Here is a 24,088-nt window from a genome sequence, read left to right as displayed (position 1 = left end):
TCTATGAAAAGGGACCTTATTGTCGATGGCGCTTACGCCGCATAGCGTCGCGCGGCATTGTATTTATATCGGAGCATCGTTAACAATGGCGTAAGCGCCATCGACAATAAGGTCCCTTTTTATAGAAAATACCACATTTGTTTTGTTAGATCAAGGGTTGCAAACACCTTTAGGTACACTCTATTAGAGAAAAATCTGTGTAGAGCCAGCATAGCCCTCCCCTAGCTTTGATCTAAACATCTGTTGTTGTTGTTGTTATTTGGTCATCAGTATGTAGAAATGGGTATGTAGAAGTGCAGTCAAACTGTAAACATAATTAAAGGTTACGTTATGTAGTACAGTTGAAGTTCAAGATATGTATATTTTTTCATCTCATTTTATATCAATAAGGTGAAAAAATTACCCCAAACTGTACACTGAGTATGACGCGTTTATTTGTACTCTCGTCGATATTAAAATAGGCAAGGGTTCACTACGATGACTAAACTATAACCTCACTAAATGGTCCGTATTTAGTATAAGAATTATATATAGATCAGCAATACGGGACGAGTGGACCCGTACAGTCAACCCTATCCACTACGAGAGGCCAGCTCAGTTTTATAACAAAAAATCGAAGTATTCACATGACTAAAGCTAAAGGTATGTGACGTCCTGAACTACGACGATGGCTGCTTCTCGTTGCTATTAATCTTATTGTCGTAATAATAATGACTAGAAACTGACTATTTCGATAAATTATGACGACGTCACAAACCCGAGGACTCATTTACAGTTGATAAGCTTTCGTAGCTTATGTTATTGAGCCACTGAAGTATATAATATATTATATTTATTTGTTTTCACTATTTAAAGCTCTTAGATTTCATTTTATGCGAGTTGCGAGCTCGCGCAGAATACTAAATAGGAAATAAAAAAAATCCAATCCTTCCTCAGAATGTAGACCCTATTTTCAAAGTCTGACAAAAACTAGGATTCTTTTTTATTCCCCTTAACGCCCTACGTTAATAGTGCTAATAGACGGGCGCACCGGACCGTGATCTTGGTACGGTCAGCTTTTCTCACTCATAGCTGCGTCCTTGACGGACGTACGGCGAACCACCTTCCACTCGATCGGACAAGCCTCGGACCGTACCAAGTTCGCGGTCCGGTACGCTCGTCTGTTAAAACACTAAGACTCGACGTAGCCTGGGCGAGTAGACACAGTATAGATAACAACTAGTAAACCGGTATAGAGCGACTAAGAATAAGTAGGTATATTAAAAACAAAAGCTTCGCTTTTGGCAATCGGTTTAACGCCCGGGTCAATGTTTAACACTCACTTGAGTTCGTTAAGGTCACTTGAATAGTGTTAGTCACTATTAAAGTTTTGTTATTGGGAAATTAAATAGTCCACACTTGAACTTTTTCCGCGATCACACACCAACTGGCTTGGTCGTAGAAGGATGAGACGACGTGGAGACTCTCAACGTACTGCTCGATCAGTTGATCCAGCTCGCCTCTTTTAAAAACGTGATAGTATCTATGGTAAGTTACCGCCCCGCCTTCCGAGGGTAAGCTATCTGAGCCGTCACTCAGAGAAGGCAGGAGTGGAGCGTGAGGCATAGCTCTAGCCGATGACGCCGCCGGGGCTGTGTCTTCTGAAGACGACCGCGTTTCCAACAGCTTTCTATCCTTGGAACACTCGCTGCATGAAGGCAAAGAAGCTAAACTCGCGCAGCCGAGCGAAGCGGTGCTTCCAGTTTTATCTCGTCGACTCCAATCGCTTCCTGCATACGTGTCGCTGGACTCGATTGAAAATCCAGACTTTAGTGGCGCTGTGCTAGCACTTGATCGCGATGTGATTGACTCTGGACTTATCTCCATCTTGTCAAGATCGCTCGAGTCAGTCGACTGTCCCACTTTGAGTGACGACCTTTTATCAGTACTGGTACATAGTGAGTCTACACTTATTTCTGACTCAAGCGAGTACCCAGTTTCGAGCGACTGGCTGGTGTCATAAGCTCCAGAATCGATAGTGATCTCAGGATTACCGTTGCTCGAGCAAATCGCGCTATCATCGTCTGGATTTTTAGTGTCCATATCAGGTAATTTGTCTTCTGTACATTTAGTCACATTATATTGGATGTTGGCACAGTTATTTAGATAAATGTCTTCATCGCTGGTTACTTTCATGCTCTTTTTAAGTTCCCTATATTTGTTTATAATAGGATCGACGTCTTTCGACCTCTTTTTGCTTTTTAGCTTAGTTCCGCATTTCGGGAATAGTCTATTTATATCCGTCTCTTGAGAGTCGTTTAAGGATGCTATGAATTTTTGCCGCTCTTGAAATTCGGCGCTCAGTTTGTTCAAACCATGCATGTCAGTTCCTATTTTACTAATGTACGGATCGTCTAGGTGTTGTAAGCTATCAGAGAGCTCGTCAAGAATCTTTTGAGTATTCCTGTCTTCCTCTTCACGTTTAAGTCTAAGGGAAATACTTTTCTCGCTACTACTACTACTTGGCAAGTCAAAATCTTCCTCGTTAATCCGCTTGGAGTATTGGTCTATTTCCTGAAGCAGTTTCTCGCTAAGTTTCTCAGCAAATTCCGTTAAATGATGACCGCGCTCGTGCTGATCAGCTATCCAATCTTCTTCTTTATCTAGCATGTCTGATTTGCACGTAATAAGAGGTTCGTTCTGTATCCTATTGAAGCTCTCTGATTTTGAGATAGATTTCTCAGAGTCGGTGCTTGACATTGAAACAGAATCGTAGGGTATTCTGGTGGGGCTCCTGTGGCTCTTGCTGAGATTTTCGTCTAGGGAGCGTCCTTCGGGTCTGTTGGGGGACAATCGATTTAGACTCCACGTGGAGTTGCTTGTGCTGCCGTGTTTTGGAGAGCGCTCTTTGGACCTCCTGCCTGGTGAGAGTCGCTCCAGGCTTGAAGAGCTTCCACCACTTGAGCTGGTATGTGACCGGGACTTGTCGTCCAAAATCCTCAAGTCACCAGGAGAGAGTTTGTTAAGACTCCAGTTGCTACTGCTGCTACTGCTTGAAGCCCCTTGCACGATGGCCATCGCTTCACTGCTTTCAAGTTTTTCTAAATTCTTTCGCTTCGATCTTGGGCTGGATTTTATAACAGTCTCGCAGGTTTCGTCTAAAGTAGCAGCGACTTCAGCTACCGCTTCTAGGTTTTGCGGTGACGAAGATATTGCAGGAGATTTTTCGGGCTTGTCATCTTCTTTCTCATTAGTAGGCTCCACTATTGACGGGTTTGGAAGGTCTGCAACAAAGAGGGATGAAGTTTAATAGCATACGCAGTGCAAGTGTTATTTTAAACGTCAAACGTCTATGAAATTATGTTTAAATAACACTTGCACTGCGTGTGCTATCAAAATCGCTGCACACTTTTCTTGGTCTAACTCTAGTACCCAATCTAAATAAATGGGAAAATGACAAGTGGTCCTATTTATATTGGTATATTAGGATCAAAGTTTAGTCCTAAGGGAGACTAGTCGGTTTGATAGTTTGATATGAAAATTTACCAAAAATTAACCAGTCGTCAATACATAAATACAGTAACGGCTGTGATAATATATAGGGTGGCTAAAAAATAAGTGCATTCCCGTTGCCAGGGAGGTTTTGGGATTATACTAAGCAACTTTTACTACGGAACCAACCACGAAATCGCGAAAAAAAAATTACTCTCCCATAGAAAATGGACCTGACCAGCCAAAATGTATGAAAGAGCCAAACTTTTTTTCGCGATTTCGGGGTTGGTTCCATAGTAAAAGTTGCTCGCGTGGGTTCGGATCCCATCCTCGTCGCCACTGATGAATAAAAGACGTGTTGCTTGGCAAGTATTTATTCCGCGACTGCCTACCCACTTATTACAAAGAGGTATATAAATATACCCATATATAACAAGTATAATCCCAAAACCTCCCTGGCAATGGGAATTCACTTATTTTTTAGCCGCCGTGTATACGAGTAGAAGAGCTCTAGTTACAAACATATAATGAATTTTTTAAATCTTACCTTTTTCCATTGCAGTCTTTCGTAATTCTTCCGGGACGACACTTATAACGCTGTCGACAGAGTCTGGAGACGACACACCACTCGAATCGCTGTCTACATCGTCAGTGGCCGGGTTGAACAATTCCAGTGACATTAGCTTCGGGTGACTCTTGGCTATCGCCTCCGCTTTCCTGTTGCATCGAACTATTGGGAACGGTGGCCTCCTACCGACATTTGCTGCAGGAATTCCTTTATTGAGCATCTCTTTAATTTGCCTTATTCTCTCTTTTCGCTTGCGATCTGCCGCCCTTGAATCTAAATTGTCATTAGTAGGAGATTTCCGAGGCTCTTTAGGTTTAAATTGTGGAATTTCAGGCAGTTCCGCAACCGTCTGTAAAGTTATCTTCGGATATGGTTTTACATCCTGAAGAACACGAGGGTTTATTTGATTACTTTCCGCTGTTAGTTTGTGAATCTCTTCAATGTCTCTATTGATTTCAGCTAATAATTCTTTAGTCTCATCAGAAGGCGTCGTTTCTTCCTCCTCTTTTATAGGCGGTATTGGGTCAATTTCTTCGTATATTTCTATTGGAGGGGGTATTTTATTTATAATTGGCTGTGGTTCTGGTATTGCTACTATCGGCTTGGTATTGGCAAGTTTCTCATCTGACTCCGATTTTGGTGGTGAATTAGGCTGGCTTTTTGACTGTGGTTTTAGAGGAGCGGTGCACACTGCACTGGATGTGGTATAATTTTTAAGACTATATTGGGCGACTAGTATTTTATTGACAGGCGCTTGGACCGCGCTAGGGGAAGTCGGTGGTCGTATTAAGGGGAAAGCTTGTTTTATCCGCGGAGACGGTAGGCCTGGTGAACTTTTCATTCTAGGTGAGGTCGGTACAGAAGACACCTTTAACCTGGGTGAGGTCGGTCCGGGTGAGAGCGGCGTAGGCGATAACGGATCACCCGAACCGTCCGCTTTAGGTACATATATTACTGACGCAAAACTGTCCTCCGAATCAACACTAGTGTCACTCTGTAAGCTGCTATCCTTTGAAGAATCCGAGCCATCCTCCTTCGAATGTCGCCTTTCCGGATAACTCCTCTCGCTTCCAGTAGTATTGTCGTTTGGCGTAGGAACTTCGGGCACCGGTCCGTGATTCTTCCAACCCTGCAGCATTCGCACGAACACGGTTACTTTATCTATATTCGTTGTGGATGTTTTGAATTTACTAGTGAGGCCGTTTTTCAGCGACTGGAACTTTTTGGCCGTGTTCGCCGACGTCGAAAATATGGAGTCGCGGATCGAGTCGAGAGCCCCCTGGCGACGGTACAGGTACTCCTCGTTGAGCGACGCCTGCTTCTGAATATTCTTCCTCAGATGCTCCTTCTCGCGTAACCTCTCCGCGGACATCAGCTCCTCATTGAGCGAGGTCTGCTTAAAAACTCCAGGCTTCTTGGACGATAATCTATGCGTGTGGATTTTAAAATTAGGCATCTCCTCCACTAGACTCTTCATGTCCGTAGGCTTGTCTAAATCTTCGTCCGCGTCGTCCTCGTTTATAGATTTCTTCTGTTTCACTAGCCGAGGTTTCCTCCTCGTCTCGACTTCGGGCGGGGGAGGTTCCTTAGGCGGCGGCTCGTCCTCGACTCCCAAGCTCGGGAGGCTCGAGCGGGAGCGGACCAGCGCCCGCCGCTCCATATCGGCGATGTCGGTCAAGCTCCGCGACTTGGTGGCGTTGGAGGCGTCCGAGTGCTGGGGGACGAGTCTCGGCGGGAGGACCTCGTCGAGTCTCCGCAGCTCTATGGGCAGGTCGGCCGCCGGGGGTTCGGGGCGGGGGCGGGGGCGGGGGCGGGGGTGGGGCGGCAGGCCGGCGGGGAGGCGCCAGGACGGCAGGAAGGAGCGGCGCCCCGCCAGCCGCTGCAGCGCGCGCCGCACGAACGAGTAGCACGTCTCGTTCGGCGAGGACAGGGACGACGAGCCCGGCGACCCCTCGCGGCTCTTCCACGGCTCGGCGTTGCTGGAAAAGACAAAGTCGACGTAAGAATGACTTAGGATAAAGAGTAAACATTCAAAATACAGAAATCACTTGAATGTTTCAATCGATCGGTAGTCTTATGGATCATTTTTAACATTTGTTACTTTCCTTGCGATAAATTCCATAGAATTTCAAAATATCGCCATCTACAAACACATCACCATCTTTCAAACTTGCTTCTATTCGTTATATTCTAATAAATAGGAATAAATCTGAAATATTTACTGGTCATGGTCAACGGAGAGGAATCTTCGAGGGGCCGGTGTGGGCGGACACAGCGTGGCGGGCCGATGCCAAGGGATTAATACATCCTGAAAAGAAAAAAAAACTTTATTTTTGAACCGATAGAAAACTAAGATGTGAATCATAAATTGTAAGTTATCGTAAATTACTTATTAAATACTATGAGAAATAAAAAGAGAGTAAGAATAAAACATGATTACAGATTTAGATGGTTTACGTTAACACGTACATCTAGCAACAATTAAAGGGTTTTACTTCTAAAAATTTACCGTTTATACAATGCAGACATTTTCTATGGAGTGGAGGAGATGAGTGTTTAAAGTGGAGTGCTCTTTAGGTCTGATGATAAAGTACCTGGGCGAATGGCTGTTCCGGCCTTCATATTCTATAGGTAGCCCAGTAAGCTGCAGCCTGCCATTGATCCTCGTGACTAGAACTAGCCAATTCCCGTAGAACCATGGCTCACCAGTACGTTCATAAAGTGGAACATCACCGTTTGATCTAATAAAAATCTTTGGTCTACCTGGCACTCATGAAAAAAGTACCTGGGAATGAAAATTCCGGCCCTCATGCTCCATAGCCCATACAGTCAGCAGTAGCCTCCCGCCGATTCTCGTCACCCTGGCCAGTTCCCGTAACGCCATGGCTCGCCGTTCCACGGTGGCGAAGTGGTGTACCACCGCGATGGACAGCACGGCGTCGAAGGACTCATCTCGGAAGGGGAGGCAGAGGTTGTCGCATACCACCACCTGGAATTATGATCAGTTTTACCACAGTGTTGGCAGATAGACAGAAGGTTGCTTGAGGAAAACTGTGACTTCATTACAAGCATTTCGCACGTATCCTCGCTTATCGGGTTTGAGGTTTAAGCCGTTCACCGCTCGATCTCATATTGTAAATGTGTGCGCGTCGATTGTGCACGAAGAAAACGGTGTGTTATGAACTCACAGTTTTGTGTTATCGAAGAGTCGGTTTTCCTTAAAATAATTCCTCCCGCATACGCTTCGGCTGTGGAAGTGAGAGTGAAGTTAAATGAGCACCCCTGCCGAGATTTCTTTTATTTTTTCAAAAAAAGATAATACAGGGTTCTAAAGGAGTTTTAAAGGTTTCTTTCAAGTCCTTAAACTTAGGTCACAGCTTACTATTATATGCTTGTTTGTCACCTTGGCTAGGTCGCCTGTACACTCTTGGCATCGGTCCGTCGCGAGTGAGCTACGAGCGGTCGGGCTGACCTGGGTCGGTCGCGCTGAAGATAAGAAGGCATGGCGCGAGCTTGTGAAGGCCCTCTGCACCTGCTGCCCTTAGAACAACAATAACACTGTCATATTAATTGTATCGTTATCCTTACCTCATTGTCATGGTGCCGGGCGTGCGCGGTCAGCCTAGTACAGCGGTCCCCGCCCACCGCGTACACGGACGGATTCACGCTCAGGTACTTCCCGTTACCACAACCTGGAAATAATATGAATATTAGTCCAATCTATGTAAACTATCTAAAGGGAGGTTACAATCGAAGTTACGCTCTGATTTTAAAATGACATACTTAAATTACATGAACTTGGCATGACCATTTACGTAACATGTCTATTACTAGTTTTCGTTGCAAAAAATTTAATAGAGAATATGTATGCATCCTAATTTCATGCTTTTGCGCCCTATGCAAAACCATAAACCCTACATATGTAAAACAATATATGTAATTTATAATAGGATATTACCTTGTTTTTTATAAGGAACAGCGAAATATATTTCTATATTCTCTGAGATGTTTATCAGGGTCAGTTACGTGATAACATTTTAACGGAGTGGGTGTAAATATCTCTTGGGTATCTCCTGGGTATTACAAAGTTGTCTTGCAATCTAATCGGGGAATAAACCCTGGTTATTATAAAGGTTCCGCACCTCAGTTCACTCCTACACAACACCTACACGATTTACCGACCGAGAGAAGTGAGGTCTTACGGTCAATCAGGGCGCAATTTTCATGTCTGGAATTTCCGTGGTTGTTAGACGATATCTTTAGTAAACTTCAACCAATAAATAAATAATTGTGATAAATGAAAGACGTGCGCTCGCGTTGCAACCATTTAATGCACTGACTCGCCTAACGGTACAGGAGCGAAAAAGACAAGTTGAACTAACCTAACAATAATAAATAAATGTTTTGCACAAATCGACCTAGTCGTACAGTAAGCTCAATTAGGCTTGTGTTTTGAGTACTAGAGTTAGACCAAGATAAGCCTGCAACGATTTTGATAGCATACGGGCGGGACCCTATTACTATGACTTTGGGTACGGAACCCTAAAAACCAATGTTCGTGAATTTGTTCATTTTAAAGGTGATTCAAACAAAACATTGTATGTATTACAAGTATTAGATGTATGTAAATATTAAATGATTACACATTATTATGATTGTTTTTTTCATATTCGCCGGTGTGTAGGTGCCGCGAAGGAAAATTTGAAAAGGTCAAAATATCATGCGATATGCTTTTCAGAAGTGTGTAGGAAGTTCAACATATACTCTTCTGACATTTTTTTAGATATACATGAATAGTAGTAGATTGTTAACCAAGGGTTGAAAGGTACCCATTTCAGTGTAGGTAGTTTGGCGCTCGAACGCAGTGAGAGCGCCAATAGTCCGACACGGAAATGATGCCTTTCACCCGAGTTAAACACTCTACTTTTGATATCGAATGCGAGAAAACTAAACAAGACCAGGCAATTTTGCAAGATCAATAATTAAAGTACCTAAATAGACCTATGGTCATAATTTTTTTCCTAAGGACTTGCAATCGCAGCGCAGCGCAGCATTCATGTGTGAAGATAAATACCCCCTAGCGAAAACCATTTAGTTACGAAATCCTCTTGGTAAGATATAATTTATGAGACTTTATTTTTTCAATCAACTTTATAAATAACAGAACACTACTGAAAAATGTTTCAGTCTTATTATAGACTCAACAGTAACAAATTTAGCTCACGTCCGATCGTGCGAAGTGGAGAGAAAAGACAAGAAAAGCAGACCCCACAATCAGATGGGAATAATAATGCTAAGGAGAGAAAGAGAGAGAGTAACAAATTTAGCTCAAGATTTCAAGATAAGAAAGGGTATATTGCCCTACGCTTTGACCAACAATATCACAAATAATTCACAATAATCGGGTGCCACCATAAGAACAAGCGGTAGCGGAAGCGGACCGTTGCAAAATCGACTCATGAAAGTTTTAAAGAAGAATATATGTGACGTTTTCAACCAAAAGGTACCACATTGTCGCTTGTCAATAAGGTTGATTTCTAATTGAAGCTATATGGAAATAGCGCCTTACTGACAAGCGACAATAAGTACCCTTTTGGTTGAAAATGGCACATATTTAAGCCCCTTTGGCGTAAGACACAATATTGGCACAAAATAAGTAATCGTACTTCATACAGAACGGACGCTCTCCACCCCGATTGGAATGGCTATTAACTAAACGGTATTTTATATGAGCTTTATTAAGTGCCAGTTGCACCATCCGCACTTGACAGACTGATCAACGTCAGCGGGCGCGCCGCGGCGGTTTACTATGAAACTTTTCATACAATAAAATTTAGCGAACTCTTTAACGATTACAAACAGTTGGTGCAACCGACCCTAAGAGAGGCGCGCGGGTTAGCGAGAGGGACATAGAAATTCTTCCCGCGCTCCCGCGGTTAGGTCAGGAACTAAAGAAAGTAAATAAAATCACACGTTTTTTTCAATAGGTACGTAATAAACAGCATTAGTAAAAAAAAAGTAAAAAGTAAAAATCATTTATTGTACACAAAGAATTAGGCAGAAACAAAATTAACTGGTCTTAAAACTAAGGGACAATTTATGTACATTTATGCATTTACAATGACGGTTGTACCGGTTCCTACACTAGTACATCACTTTACACTTTACTTTTGTTTGACATTTAACATATTACTTTCGTTTGACATCTGTTATAATTAGTGCATGCTCCATCTCTTCTTGTTTATATTTGTATGCCAAATGGCAAAACATAGTGAAACATAAATTATTGTATAAGAACTATATTTAACCTATGTTTACAAATAAATAAATTTTGATTTTGATTACATAAGAAAAAAATAGGTGATACGAGTATCAATTCTATTCTATGAGTACTAAGTGCCCATCATTTCAATGCCCATGGTATTTCGTTTCCTATCACACGTACAGCCATAAACATTATAGGTACATGATGTACCTAAACATTTCACCATATAACCCATTGATATTCATTAACAGTACTGAGCGGTAGGCAAAAGGTCGTCAATCTGCTGTCGCGGGGCGAGGTAATTCGAGTCGGGGCGGGGCGGTGCGTGGCCGTTCTGTATGATAATACTATTACTTATTCTGTGGTGTAGTAGCAAATGTATAAACTCATACTAAACACTAATCAATATGTAAACAAGCCCTAAGCACAGCCCTAAGGCAAGAGAACACGCTCGTAGGGGCCTTATCAGATAAAAATAAAACTTTGATTATCTCAATAATGGAGTTAATTAGAATACCGGTATCTTTGAGGAAGTTACTTAATTTAAGCTCAGGAATGCACCCTTGATATTAACGGATTTAAAAAAAACCGGCCAAGTGCGAGTCGGAATCGCGCACCGAGGGTTCCGTACTTTTTAGTATTTGTTGTTATAGCGGCAACAGAAATACATCATCTGTGAAAATTTCAACTCTCTAGCTATCACAGATACACCCTGGTGACAGACAGACGGACAGCGGAGTCTTAGTAATAGGGTCCCGTTTTCACCCTTTGGGTACGGAACCCTAAAAAGAACACCGTGTAGCCACTTAAACGATTTCCGTACTATGGTGTGTCCGCCCTGTAATATCGGCTTGTACCTATTTGTTCATTTTCTTGGAAACAAGGTAATTAAGTATTGTAATGTTACGCCCACTGATAAAAAAGCTTGTTGGGTGCAAAGGTCGAGCCGCGAGCGTGGGAACATTTGAGTAGAATTTACTTAATAATGAGGTATTTGTTAAAGGGAATAGGGTATACTCGCTAGTTATATGTATCTTTCATGATACCGAGGAGATTTAGAAGATTTTTTAGAATGTGCCCAACTAGGGAACAATAAATTTTTAAAATACTTTGTATTGCCTCGATACACCCATATACAGCTCGTCCTTAGATCAAAGGTGCCTTTGGACCCTTAAATAGTTATTTGTTATACAAGGGTGCAAAGTTGTATTTTACCCGCGTGTTTCAACACACGAGAAGTAAAATACATTTGCACCCGTGTGTAACACAAAACTTTTCACCTCACTATAGCGAGGAAAGTGCAACATTCACAGGCGTTAGATCATCTTCATCACTGGAATCACTAATTTTTTTTTTACGATATTATAACAAAAAACTCTGGAAATTCTGTATTTTTACGTGAGAAGTTTTTAAGTAAAGATTTTGTTGACAATGTTGACATTTCTGACGTATGAAATGTCAATGATGCGTTTTGAAATTGCATCGACTCAACTTGTGCGTTCAGAATTATATTTAACATCTTTATTAAAAAACAAACATTTCTTATGAATTTTAAGGTTTATGACATAAAATCATTAATTTTTTTTATTAGATTCTCAAACCATTTATTTAATGATAATTAATATCGAACGAACCATTATTATGAGCGTTTTACGTTTTGTTATCTGTCAAGCTACTTAAACACGCTCCATCCAAGGTCGAATTACTTTCCCCACTAGTGGATAAAATGCGTTTTTACCCGCTTGTTTTAAAGGATAAAAGACAACTTTCCGAGCTAGTGAGGGGAAAAATTACATATACTCTAGAAATTGGGTGCCGCTGTAACCGGGTGGCCTAAAGCTAAACTCACCCGGATCGTATCCGGCCTCGGCCATTTGACGCCTTGGTCACATTTTGTTCAGTATATGACATCTATTTAAGTCTATAGCTGACTTTACTACTACTTTGTGCCCGTTGCAGTAGAGACTGCGGGACCTTAGGCTTCGGAGACCAAGGAATTTGTGAGGGATTTGGGTCGGCATCTGAAGGACAGGGGGTCGGACCCTAGGGAGTACCTGGCTAGGCCGCCATCGCTTGCGCTTCGCCATCGAATCACTTTGTGTCTTCTTCTTCTTCTTTTAAAATTATGGCTTCAGCCCAGTGGGACTATTTCGCCAGTATCAAGGTATTAAGAGGTTTAAAAACGACAAAAATTGAACGGTTGTACAAGACAGTGTACGGTGATTTGTTAGCTCTTGTAAATCGATAGCTAGACTTTACAAGAAGCACGTGGACTACCGGCCGTTGACTCCAAGATGGTGGTTAAACGCGCTTCAAAATTAATTCTCCATTTACTGCACACTACCACATTAGTTTACTGTATAATAAGCTATCGATATTACACTTTAAACAATATTAATGAGCAAAAAACAAAGTAATTAATCACGATGCTAACTATCAAGATGGCGCTCGAACCGGAAGTCCACTTTGTGTCTTTCTATCACTCTTCCATATTAGTGTGACAGTGACATTTGCGTTTAGTTCACTACGTAGCGTTAGCGATAGGCGTGTCTACGGGGCCTGGTCCAACAGATCTCATTGGTCATTCAACGCGGTAAGACTGCCAGTGTGATAGAGACATTTGAGCCAGGTGAAATTCATATAGGTTATTTTATTTTATTCAACTTAAGTAAGTTTTAAAAAATTAGGAAGCCAGCGTTGCGGATATCTTAAATTAACCTTTAAAAGGTTTTGTTTTTGTAATTGGATCAATTAATAGTTATTTGTGCAACAAGAGAGAAAAGTTAGTTTTTCTTACGAGTGTTTATTTTGAGTCCCGAGAAAGCGAAAGATTCTAAGTTAGAATCTTGAGTGTAGCGAGGGACTCAAAAACACAAGATGTAAAATAACTTTACTTTCGTGTTGCACACATAATTTTTCACCTCAGTAGTGAGAACATATTAAAGGTTAAAATGTAAAAAATTTAATAAAAGTATGAAGTGGCAGTTCATGGCCTTCACTAAATTAAAAAGCTACTTTGTTTCACTCCCTGGAGTGAGCAAAGTCGCACTTTCCTCACTCCAGTGAGTGACGAAAGTAGGCTTGTTCGAGCTGCTGAGGTGAAAATATATTTGTAAAGTATAGTTAATAGATTGAGTGAAATACTGACCGACATCGCAGACAAGGCTGCCAGGGTCCAGGTCGTCGAGGAAGGCCTGCACGCGGGGCGCGGGCGCGCGAGCATCGTCGCCGTCCTCGCCCGCCTGCTCGTACACCTGCAATTTACGTGCTTTTAAGAGCCACCTCACACTAGCGTCTCCCGAGCGTTTAGTCGACTCTATGGCTGCTGCTCGACGCAACGTTGGCGCAACTGCGCAGCGACGCCATTTTACACAGCGTTGACTAGACGACGACGCTCAAAAGTGTAGGGTGGTCCTAATTAATAATTAAGTCTAAGGTAACATCTTCAAGGGCTTTGTATTTTACGAAATTTACGAAAAGTTACGTGACTAGTTCAATATTATGTAAGTTTTGATTGGTATTTTCTATCAACGATTGACATCTTGGTTTGCCCCCAGGACAGCCAAATGCGACAGTAGCACCTATTTTATTTCATATTATTATCATTTACCATATCAGAAGTGCAACCTTCTGTGAAGGAAAACTACGTGAGGAAATCAGACTACTTAATCCCATTAAGGACTAACTTACCCTCTAGGTTGAAATGTTAATTTGATTGACTCACCTCATGCACATACGCGCGCTCAAGCGCCGCGCCGCGCGCCGCCGTCTCCGCTCCCGCGCCCGCGCCCGCTCCCGCCCCCGCGCCCGCGTCCGCGCCATCCATCACCGCACCGCCATCGCACCACGCTGGAACACACAAATGAAGCGTTATCGGATTGTAATGAGCCGTTTTACGATGCGATTATGGCAGTTTTAGAGTTGGTAGTAAAGTTAGTTAGTTAGTTAGTTTGTATTAAGGTAGGGACAAACTGAGCCCACGCAACGTAATGCCATAGAGTAACTTATACTAGAGCGGTACTGTCATAGTAAATTTTGTAACCCCAGTAAATTCACTGCCATCTGTCGACACACTTTAAAACTAAAAATGAAGATTTATAAAAATACGATAGAATGTATTTAAATTTAGATAAATGATACTTTTTATTTGCATTAATTATTTTTATGGTTTTGACCCATGTTCTTTCACTGATATGAGTTAAAATTGTTAAATAACAAACGAAACCGTCAACGCCATCTATACGACTGTAGGCCAAAACTAGTAGCGCCCTCTGAACGAGAATCAAATTTTTTTGATTTTCGAGGCACGTTTTTTCCTTAGACTGTATCTATCTATTACGTAGTTATATCTATCATTGGTAATGCATTATGAAATTTGTATGCTTAGAAACATTATGAAATCTGGACCCTGAAATTTGTATGCTTAGAAACATAGTATGTATGTTTCTAAGCATACAAATTTCAGGGTCCAGATTTCATAATGCATTGCATTACGTTGCGTTGCTTGGGTTCAGTTTGTCCCAACCTTTAAGGTAAGACAAAAACGTCGTGCAAGACGTAGTAGGTATATTGCGATTAGGAAATAGTTATTTGTGCAACAAGAGAGGAAAGTTGGTTTTTCTTGCGAGTGTTTATTTTGAGTCCCGAGAAAGCGAAAGATTCTATAATTGAATCACGAGCGAAGCGAGTGATTCTAAGGTAGAATCTTGAGCGTAACGAGGGACTCAAAAACACGAGATATAAAATAACTTTGCTCTCGTGTTGCACACATAATTTTTCACCTCAGTAGTGAGAACATATAAAAGGTTAAAATGTATTTCGAATTACACAGAATAAACAGAAAAAAAAAGTATTATAATATGTACGATACGATAAGATACGATACGAGACGAGATGGACCGGACCGGACCGGACCGGACCGGACCGGTACCGTACCATAAAAAAAATGAAATAAAAGTATGAAGTTCATGGCCTTCACTAAATTAAAAAGCTACATTGTTTCACTCCCTGGAGTGAGGAAAGTCGCACTTTCCTCACTCCAGGGAGTGACGAAAGTAGGCTTGTTCGAGCTGCTGAGGTGAAAAAGTATATTTTCTCTTGTTTCGGATGTGATTTTCTCCGTTGCCCTTAAATGGATCATCAGGAGTCCTAGCCAAGATAGACAAACGACAAACGAAAAGTAAAATGTACCGGTATGACAGAAGCTACGAAAAGTCATAAAACTAATAGTATGGATCTTCTCAAATTATTTTTACGCCTAAGACACACTAATCTAATAAAAAAACTGTTAAACAAAAGCCGGCACGCGCTCGGACACAATGGCCGACCGCTTCCAAAAAAAACAATGGCTTTGTAAAAATCATTTGAAAAGATCCATACTATATCTATTTCCGTACATTATTTGAGTTTCGATTGACGTATCGCTCATATGTTCTGAAATCAGTTTTTGGTAAGATCAAATATTTTTCGGTTGACCGCCTCCCTTTTTCGTCGGTCGGATAATTTTACTGCTATAAATTCAATCCTAAATTCAAATGTTCGTAAAAAAAACTAAAATCCTATTCACTAATCCATACTAATATTATAAATGCGAAAGTCTGTCTGTCTGTCTGTCTGTCTGTGTGTTCCCTCTTCACGCTTAAACCGCTGAATCGATTTAGATGAAATTTGGCATAGAGATAGGTTGAGTCCCTGAGAAGGACATAGAATAGTTTTTATCCCGAAAATCATCCCTTAAGAAAGTAAAAAGCGGGGTGGAATTGAGATAATTAACGAAGTGCCTGCTAATTTGTGTGCATAATATGCTCAAATTTAGATTGCTATGAAAATTTTTCCCGGCGCTATTCTTACTCTAGCTGCGGTTACTAAGTCCACGCAGACCAAGTCGCGGGCAAAAGCTAGTATAAAACTATACAGACAATTAAACCAAATCGTGATTTAGCAATTTTAGAACTGACGAATTAAACTTCGATCGACACTCGATACTAACTATTTAGTACTTCTGTGTGGGTATTATATTAAGGGAAAAGGGATTAAGGCAGGTAGGTATTTAATATGAAAGTTATCTAATACTGTCAACCGGGGGTGACCGGGATGAATAGGGATGGTTGGGGTGAATAGGGACAAAACTTAAAATGTGATCTACCTTACATGTAGGGTAGGGTAGGAAACAGTGGCTCAGCTCGAACAGTGGCTCAGTCGCCCCAATATCAATATCATGTTGAAATTAGGTTGAGTGAGCCACTGTACCCGGCTATTTTTTCCCGAGCCACTGTTTCCTACCCTACCCTACTTATACATTGCAAGTTAATAAAAAGCTTGTAAAAGTTTGTAAAAAGTGACATACATTCTTGACAAAAAAGTGGAAACAAAGGGCCAAAAACCCGGACATCAGGGGAAATAATAACATATGGTAACCCTAGTTACGACCTTCTAAGGGCTACTTGCACCATTCACTAACCCGGGTTTAACCGGTTAAACCTGGGGTTACTATAGTTACCAGTACAATATGACACTGGGTTAACGGTTTAACCGGTTAACCCCGGGTTAGTGGGACAGTGAAGGTGGCGCTAAATGGGTTTCTGTTAGCTATATTAGCGGCCTATTGATCCACCATCAGCCGATAACAAAAGGGAACTGACCTTATCATTATCAGTCTATCTTTGTAATAGTGGTTATACTGCCGGGGCGTGCGTATTATACGTATGTTACATTTTTATTATTAGAATAGAATAGAATAGAATAGTTTATTTGTGCAAAAAGGGTATAAATTGTTGTTAGATAATATTGTTTCCAGTCCTTGATTTACCATAATACATGGCGTACAAATATTCTTAAATTACTAACTAATATTAAACCTCCATTAAAACAAAATGTCACATTGAAAAATAATAAAAGTACATCGCACTTAAACTATCGTGAGACATATTTCAAAATATTTATCAGTACGGTTTTTACTCACTATTATTTTTAGTCGCTTTTGGCGACATGTTTTTCGGCGGCGCGGGCAGTGCACGACGTACAACCGCCGCGGACACTCGTGCCTGAGAATGGATTCCCAAAGAATCCGAAACATGTCGCCAAAAGCGACTAAAAATAATAGTGAGTAAAAACCGTACTGATAAATATTTTGAAATAAAAGTACAATTAATAATAAATAATAAAATCATAAATTGTAAATATAATTTAAGATTACAATTTGTCTAATGTGAAAATATACAATCATTATAGAGCATTATAAATGTATTAATAGTCAAACAATGTAAAATCTATAACTTATTTATTCTTTATTAGCTTTTGCCCGGGACTTCGTCTGCGTAGAATTAGTTCCAGCGGTTAGAGTAAGTCTAACGCCTGGATAAAATCTAATGGCAATAGTTTTGAGCATACCTAATATATTTAGATCAGTACGGTTTCACTCACTATTATTTTTAGTGAGTAAAACCGTACTGATCTAAATATTTTGAAATATTTCTCACGATAGTTTAAGTTCGATCATACCTAATATGCTTAATTGTTTGTCTGTTACCTCTTCACGCTTAAACCGCTGAACCGATTTAGTTTAAATTTGGTATAGAGATAATATGAGTCCCGCGAAAGGACATAGGGTAGTTTTTATCCCAGAAGTCATCCTTTAAGGGAGTGAAAAGGGGGAGGGGGGTGGAAGTTTGTATGGGTAATCGATAAAAAGCAGATTGGGTAAAAAATAAGCTACCCAAATTACTAACTCCACGCAGACGTAGTCGCGGGCAAAAGCTAGTCGCCATCAGAGATATCGCAGCGGTCGTGGTGCTCAAAAATATCTGAACACGCATGCCTTGACAATAGAGGCGTGTTCAGATATTTGTGAGCGCCTTGGCCGCTCCGATGTCTCTGATGGCGAGTACGCACGTTATTGCCACTATTACTCAGGGCCAAACATAATCTTGTCAGGCTTTACATAGGTATATATCTGTTTATAATTCAGCTATAACTTTTTAAGGGTATTCCTATAATCAAAATGCACTGTAAACGGCCACGGGCCACGCACACATGTGTATCGTAATAAAATGGCGACCCGCTGACCTAGCAACGGCCCTGGAAACGGCGATGTGCAGCAATTTAAATTGCCTGCTCGAGAACCTTTTTAACTTATAGCACAAAATACGTGGTAATATCACACAGACAGATCTATACTCTGATTTGTAATTAAATTCCAAAAAACTAACCTCACTCAGATCCTTTTTCTTTCGTAATAATGGATAATTTCAATTTCAATTTATTTATTTAAGACAACACTGGCCCATAACGGTTAGTAACAATTAAGGTTAAAAAAAACTAAGTGTTAGTGGAACACAAAAAACAGAAAACGACAAAACAAAAACAGACAGCAATAAAATTCTTACAACTCACCTAATAGCGGTTATGACACATTCAAAATGCCGCATTATAGGTGAGTCGTATCGGCCCGCAACAGTGGTCAGGATGGGGTTGGAGCTGGCCCGCACTCTGCAGAGCAACGAGGCAATTCTCTTGCGTATTATGGCATAGTAGTCATCCGTGTGAGCTTGCGCAAACATGCCCGATGCGCTGCAGAAACGGGACAGCCCCAACAACATCCTGAAACCATTATTATATTGGACGCGCAGGGAACTGATGGTCTTCTGCGTATAACTAGTCCAGAGGCTGCACGTGTAGAATACCTGACAATATGTAAAGAGGTAAACTCAAATTTCCCTTTTGCATTCCCATTTAAAATAAATATAGATGTATCATTTTAGTATTGTTTAGTTTCTTAAAACATACGGAAAAGAGAAAAAGTGAGGTTAGATTATTGGAATTTAATTATAAATCAGTTTAGAATAACGCTAACGCTTAAACATTATTAAGTGCGCAAAGGGAAAGCCATCACGTATATGATCTATAAGTGCGAGACTACAAATGAAAAAACCGGCCAAGTGCGAGTCGGACTCACGCACGAAGGGTTCCGTACCACTACGCATGAAACGGCTAAAAACTCACTCCGCTAGGAACGCGATGACGGAAAGTTCAAAATGCCGGTGTAAACTTGATGATACTTTGATGGATAATTTGATTGATCTTTTTTATTATTTTATACATTTTATCTCTGACACCTAGAGACTTTTACATCTCTAAACAATGAGGGCTAACGCGTATGAATTCGCCGCTAGGGGCGCTAGTGTAGATGGTGGTCTTTTCTATAGTTCAAAATGTCAAATGTCACTTGTCACTTCAATGACTGACAGCTGTTCTTTAGGCTTTTGGACCACCATCAACAGAGGCGCCAACTGGTGAGCAAAAAAACGATAGCCCTCATTTTAGTACTTCTGTTGTTTGTATATTTTTTATTATTAGTTTTTTTTGTGTAATTTGACATTTATATTTATGTAATTGTTTTTTGTAATTTTGGGTTAATTTTATTGTTTGTAAAAATTGACATGTAAAAGTGCCCCTGTAGTATTTGCTGAATAAATGTTTGATGTTTGATACTTTACCGGTAAGAGTTCATGTTTCCCAGAAGCGCGAAGTAGATTTATTTACACGCAGTACAGCGACATCTAGTAGGTAATTCGACAAATAAAACTAGGAAATACAACGGTTGGATAGTCTGGAGCCCACTGTAGGTAAATTTTGTAGCGCAACAAAATGCATGGTATTATACCTGCATTTTGTAACATAAATTTAAAGCACTTCGAAATCTCAGGAACATTAGTGCAAAAAGCGTTCAATACGGAGCGGCGCACGTACCGTACGGATTTATGTTAAAATGTTCAGAATTCAACAAATTCCTGCCTTTCGAGACTTTAGTTTACCTTTTGCATTTAATGTTAATACATTTATCAAGATTTTGTGTTATATGGCGTACGAACGTACACAATTGACAGAAATGTTGTAGAGTTAGAACGAGATAAGTCTGCAGCGATTTTGATAGCCCAGATTGAGCAAGGGTTATTTTAAACGTTAAACTTCTATAGACTTATGACGTATAAATAACACTTGCACACGCTGGGCTAAAATCACTGCAGACTTATCTTGGTCTAACTCTCTATGTACGATAGGTAAGTACACAAATTTAATATTAATAAACTCTACTCAGCTGTCTCTCAATTTATACTTTTTATACAGTTTTGAATAAGATAAGATAAGCTTAAGGACTGTGATAAATTTAGACCGCTCAACAAGCACTTAATTCAGTGAAGCCCTAATTTACGTCATCAAGAAGTGTAAAGCACGGGTACGTTCAAGGTATAATAATAATGTAATTTTCAACACACTTGCTCAAAACGACGTTTTTATTCCACCGATTTTTGGCTCATAATCCTAGATATTAAACACGCGTGCTCTTTCAGTGTATTATTCCACTCGTGTTTTTCATTATATTATCCGACTGAGTTAAGAAGGTAACTGATTGCTAATAATATGCATGGACTGGCGGGCACCGGCGCGCCCGTCTGCCTGCGCGGTGCGCGGCCGGGGCGAGGGGCGGCCGGCAGTATGACAGATGCAACACACAATACTAACTGTTTTAACTATTAAAATTTGATTAATATGAGTATCTTTTTTTTTCTCGCAAGTGTGTTGAAAAACGTCGTATGAAACGCGTGTGCATTGGTCATTACACACATCGGCTTTCTTATTGCGCGCGAGCTGTAAGCGAGCGCGCACAATATCGCCTCGTGTGTAATAACCAACTTAGCACACTTATATCATAATGTACTATTTTTATAAATTTTTGATACTTATAAAATGTACTTAGTGTTTATTGGATTATATTGATAATATTGAATATTTTATGATTCATCATATCAGCATATAAAGTAATCTTTTAAAAAATACTTTCAGAAGGCATACATCTTAAGTGTATATTAATAATAAGTACGATTTCTAGTTTTGAATTGATTTTTGTGGTAACCTCTTTCTCGATTCATATCGGCCCCCAGCATGACTAAACGACCAAACCCCGTCTAGATTGCCTGTCAAATATCAAATATAGTTGGTCAAACCAAATTAGCAGTAAATAAGCACAAATAAAACTATACTCATCCTTTTCTTTTGGGTGCTAGTACTAGTGTAAGACAAAGATAGTATGATTCTCTCTGTCTCTTTGAAATGAGACATTCCTTTGATAACAGCCTTTGCGGACAGTGTTGGTGGATTTGGTCAAAAACTTTTAATTTATTTGAATAATAATTGTGTGTAGTTTTTGCAGGGTTTTAATTTAATTTTAAAACGAATTTTAATGTAATGTATATTGTGACATTTTACTTTAATTTTTATTTTAGTTGTTATGACAGTTGTATTATTTTTGTGATTATTTCTATCTAAATGTATATATTATGAATTGTCCTAGTATATAAGTTACTTGGTTTCTGTTGACTGTAATACTTATATATTTTGAAATAAATAAATAGAAATAAACTATATGAGTCTACATCGGGGTTTTTGGTGCGGGAATGTTTGATATTAGCCAAAGAGTCGGTATTGAGTTAAAAAACAGAATGTTACACTACCAGGTTTCTACCTATAATGTAATGAAAAATTAATTAAACAAAAAATAAAATTAAAAAATAATATTTTTAATATTTAAACAAACTTTTCTACAAGCGAAACATTTTTTTCACAACACCAACGTTAGGGGTTTTCAGACATAATAAAATATCACTTTGTTGCATCAAGGCAGTTTGTTTACAGAGGACCTACCGGGAAACGTGAATCCGAAATTTCGCTATCTGCCTCTTTATCGCTCGAATATGCAAGTGACAGAGATGTTAGATAACGAAATTTCGACTTTCTTGTTTCGCGATAGACCCTCAGATTGTGGTAGTGGCGCCCCCTACGCAGTTTTGCGTAATATTCCTTTATGACGAGGTCCGATGGCCGACAGATCGACAGAATTGCACAACTTTCTTAATAAAATGTAGGGAGCACATGTGGCGCCATTATTTGATATCGCGTCCCGTATGTTAGTGCAGATACGTAAATATTACTGACACGATAAATAGTAGGAACATACATGAACACACTTAGTAGTTATAAGTGTATTAAAGGGGCCCACTGATTATCAGTCCGCCGGACGATATCCGCCTGTCAGTTGTTCGGAACTGTCAAATTTTTGTTCTAACTGACAGGCCAATATCGTCCGGCGGACTAATAGTCAGTGGGCCCCTTTAACACATGTTAAGTGTTTATCAGTACGGTTTTTACTCACTATTATTTTTAGTCGCTTTTGGCGACATGTTTCGGATTCTTTGGGAATCCATCCTCAGGCACGAGTGATAAAATAATAGTGAGTCGTGAAATAATAGTGAGTAAAAACCGTACTGATAAATATTTTGAAATATGTCTCACGATAGTTTAAGTGCGACATGTTAAGTGGTATTTGGCGCGATAAATGCATCTTGTAAGGCTTCGCTATCCACTCGTAATGCGCTTACGCCTAACTGTCCCCGTTTACATCATACTATCATACTTTAAATTTCAACATTTATTCAGCAAATATGCCACAAGGGTACTTTTACACGTCAATATTGAATTTACATACAAGCAAAAAATAGTAGATTGTTAACCAAGGGATAAAAGGCACTATATCTGCCGAGGTATTTTGACTAAGTATAAATTTTTATAGTATTTCTTGAGGGTACTTTCAATCATAGAGTAACTTATACTAGAGCGGTACTGTCATAGTAAATTTTGTAACCCCAGTAAATTCACTGCCATCTGTCGACACTCTTTTAAAACTAAAATTGAAGATTTGTAAAAATACGATAAAATGTATTTAAATATAGATAAATGTTTTATTTTTATTTGCATTAATTATTTTGATGATTTTGACCCATGTTCTTTCACTGATATGCGTTAAAATTGTTAAATAACAAACGAAACTGTCAACGCCATCTATACGACTGTAGGCCAAAACTAGTAGCGCCCTCTGATCGAGAATCAAATTTTTCCTTAGACTGTATCCATCTATTACGGAGTTATATCTATCTTTGTTTCAATTAACAATTTAGGCAAAAGTATCTTTATTTATGGCATGGGGAGTTAAATGTCAGAATGGAAATTGTATAACAAATCAATTTAAACCAAAATATGAATTGCTTATTTATTTTTTTTAAATCAAAAAATCGTACTTGGAACGTAAAATGGTCTAGTGCAGAAACGTATCATTTTCTGCACACCTTTTAGAACAACAATGACCCTCTTTCAGAGCATGAGAAATGATAATAATAATACATACTCATTTCATATTCAGATCAACGAACTAGAATAGTTACGTCGTAGCGGTTGCTACGGAAATTCGTTTCTGTATAAATCTAAATCGGGCCTTAGGTATACAAACAACAAGTTTTTTTGCGGTTTTGATTTAACTATGACATGAACGAAGATTGCTCGCTGATTGGGGCATGCGAAAAGCGAAATTCGTGTGTGAGATGCGAGCCAATCAGACGATCGACAAGGGGCCAAAACTTGTAGCTTGTAATACAAGTGGAAGTCCCCTTTTGACAGCTTTTGTTAGAAAGGGACTTCCACTTGTAATACAAGCTACAAGCTTTTAATAAACGGGCCCACGGTCGTATCAAAACCAGTTCAACACCATAACAAATAGAGTATTTGACAATTTTTAGGGTTCCGTGCCCAAAGGGTAAAAACGGGACCCTATTACTAAGACTCCGCTGTCCGTCTGTCTGTCCGTCCGTCTGTCCGTCTGTCACCAGGCTGTATCTCATGAACCGTGACAGCTAGACAGTTGAAATTTTCACAGATGATGTTTTTCTGTTGCAACA

The 24,088-nt window shown here is 39.9% G+C and overlaps 1 protein-coding gene across 1 annotated transcript in view; it reads right to left on the bottom strand.

Moving 5' to 3' along the window:
* Positions 1–237: 237 nt before the first annotated feature.
* Positions 238–24,088, bottom strand: part of LOC134747404 (protein piccolo) — a 42,314-nt gene continuing 18,463 nt past the window's right edge. The window contains exons 2-8 of the mRNA XM_063682027.1: positions 14,046–14,153; positions 13,453–13,698; positions 7,628–7,731; positions 6,825–7,028; positions 6,262–6,347; positions 4,019–6,018; positions 238–3,263 (exon numbers count right to left, since the gene is read on the bottom strand). Of these exons, the coding sequence (XP_063538097.1) occupies positions 1,384–3,263; positions 4,019–6,018; positions 6,262–6,347; positions 6,825–7,028; positions 7,628–7,731; positions 13,453–13,698; positions 14,046–14,153 (4,628 nt within the window). The 3' untranslated portion in view covers positions 238–1,383. The remainder of the gene's footprint in view (positions 3,264–4,018; positions 6,019–6,261; positions 6,348–6,824; positions 7,029–7,627; positions 7,732–13,452; positions 13,699–14,045; positions 14,154–24,088) is intronic.

Source organism: Cydia strobilella, chromosome 14 (assembly GCF_947568885.1).
Source record: "Cydia strobilella chromosome 14, ilCydStro3.1, whole genome shotgun sequence".
Taxonomy (NCBI): Eukaryota; Metazoa; Arthropoda; class Insecta; order Lepidoptera; family Tortricidae; genus Cydia; species Cydia strobilella.
Note: the sequence above shows the minus strand (reverse complement) of the source record. Positions and strands in the feature narration are given on the sequence as shown.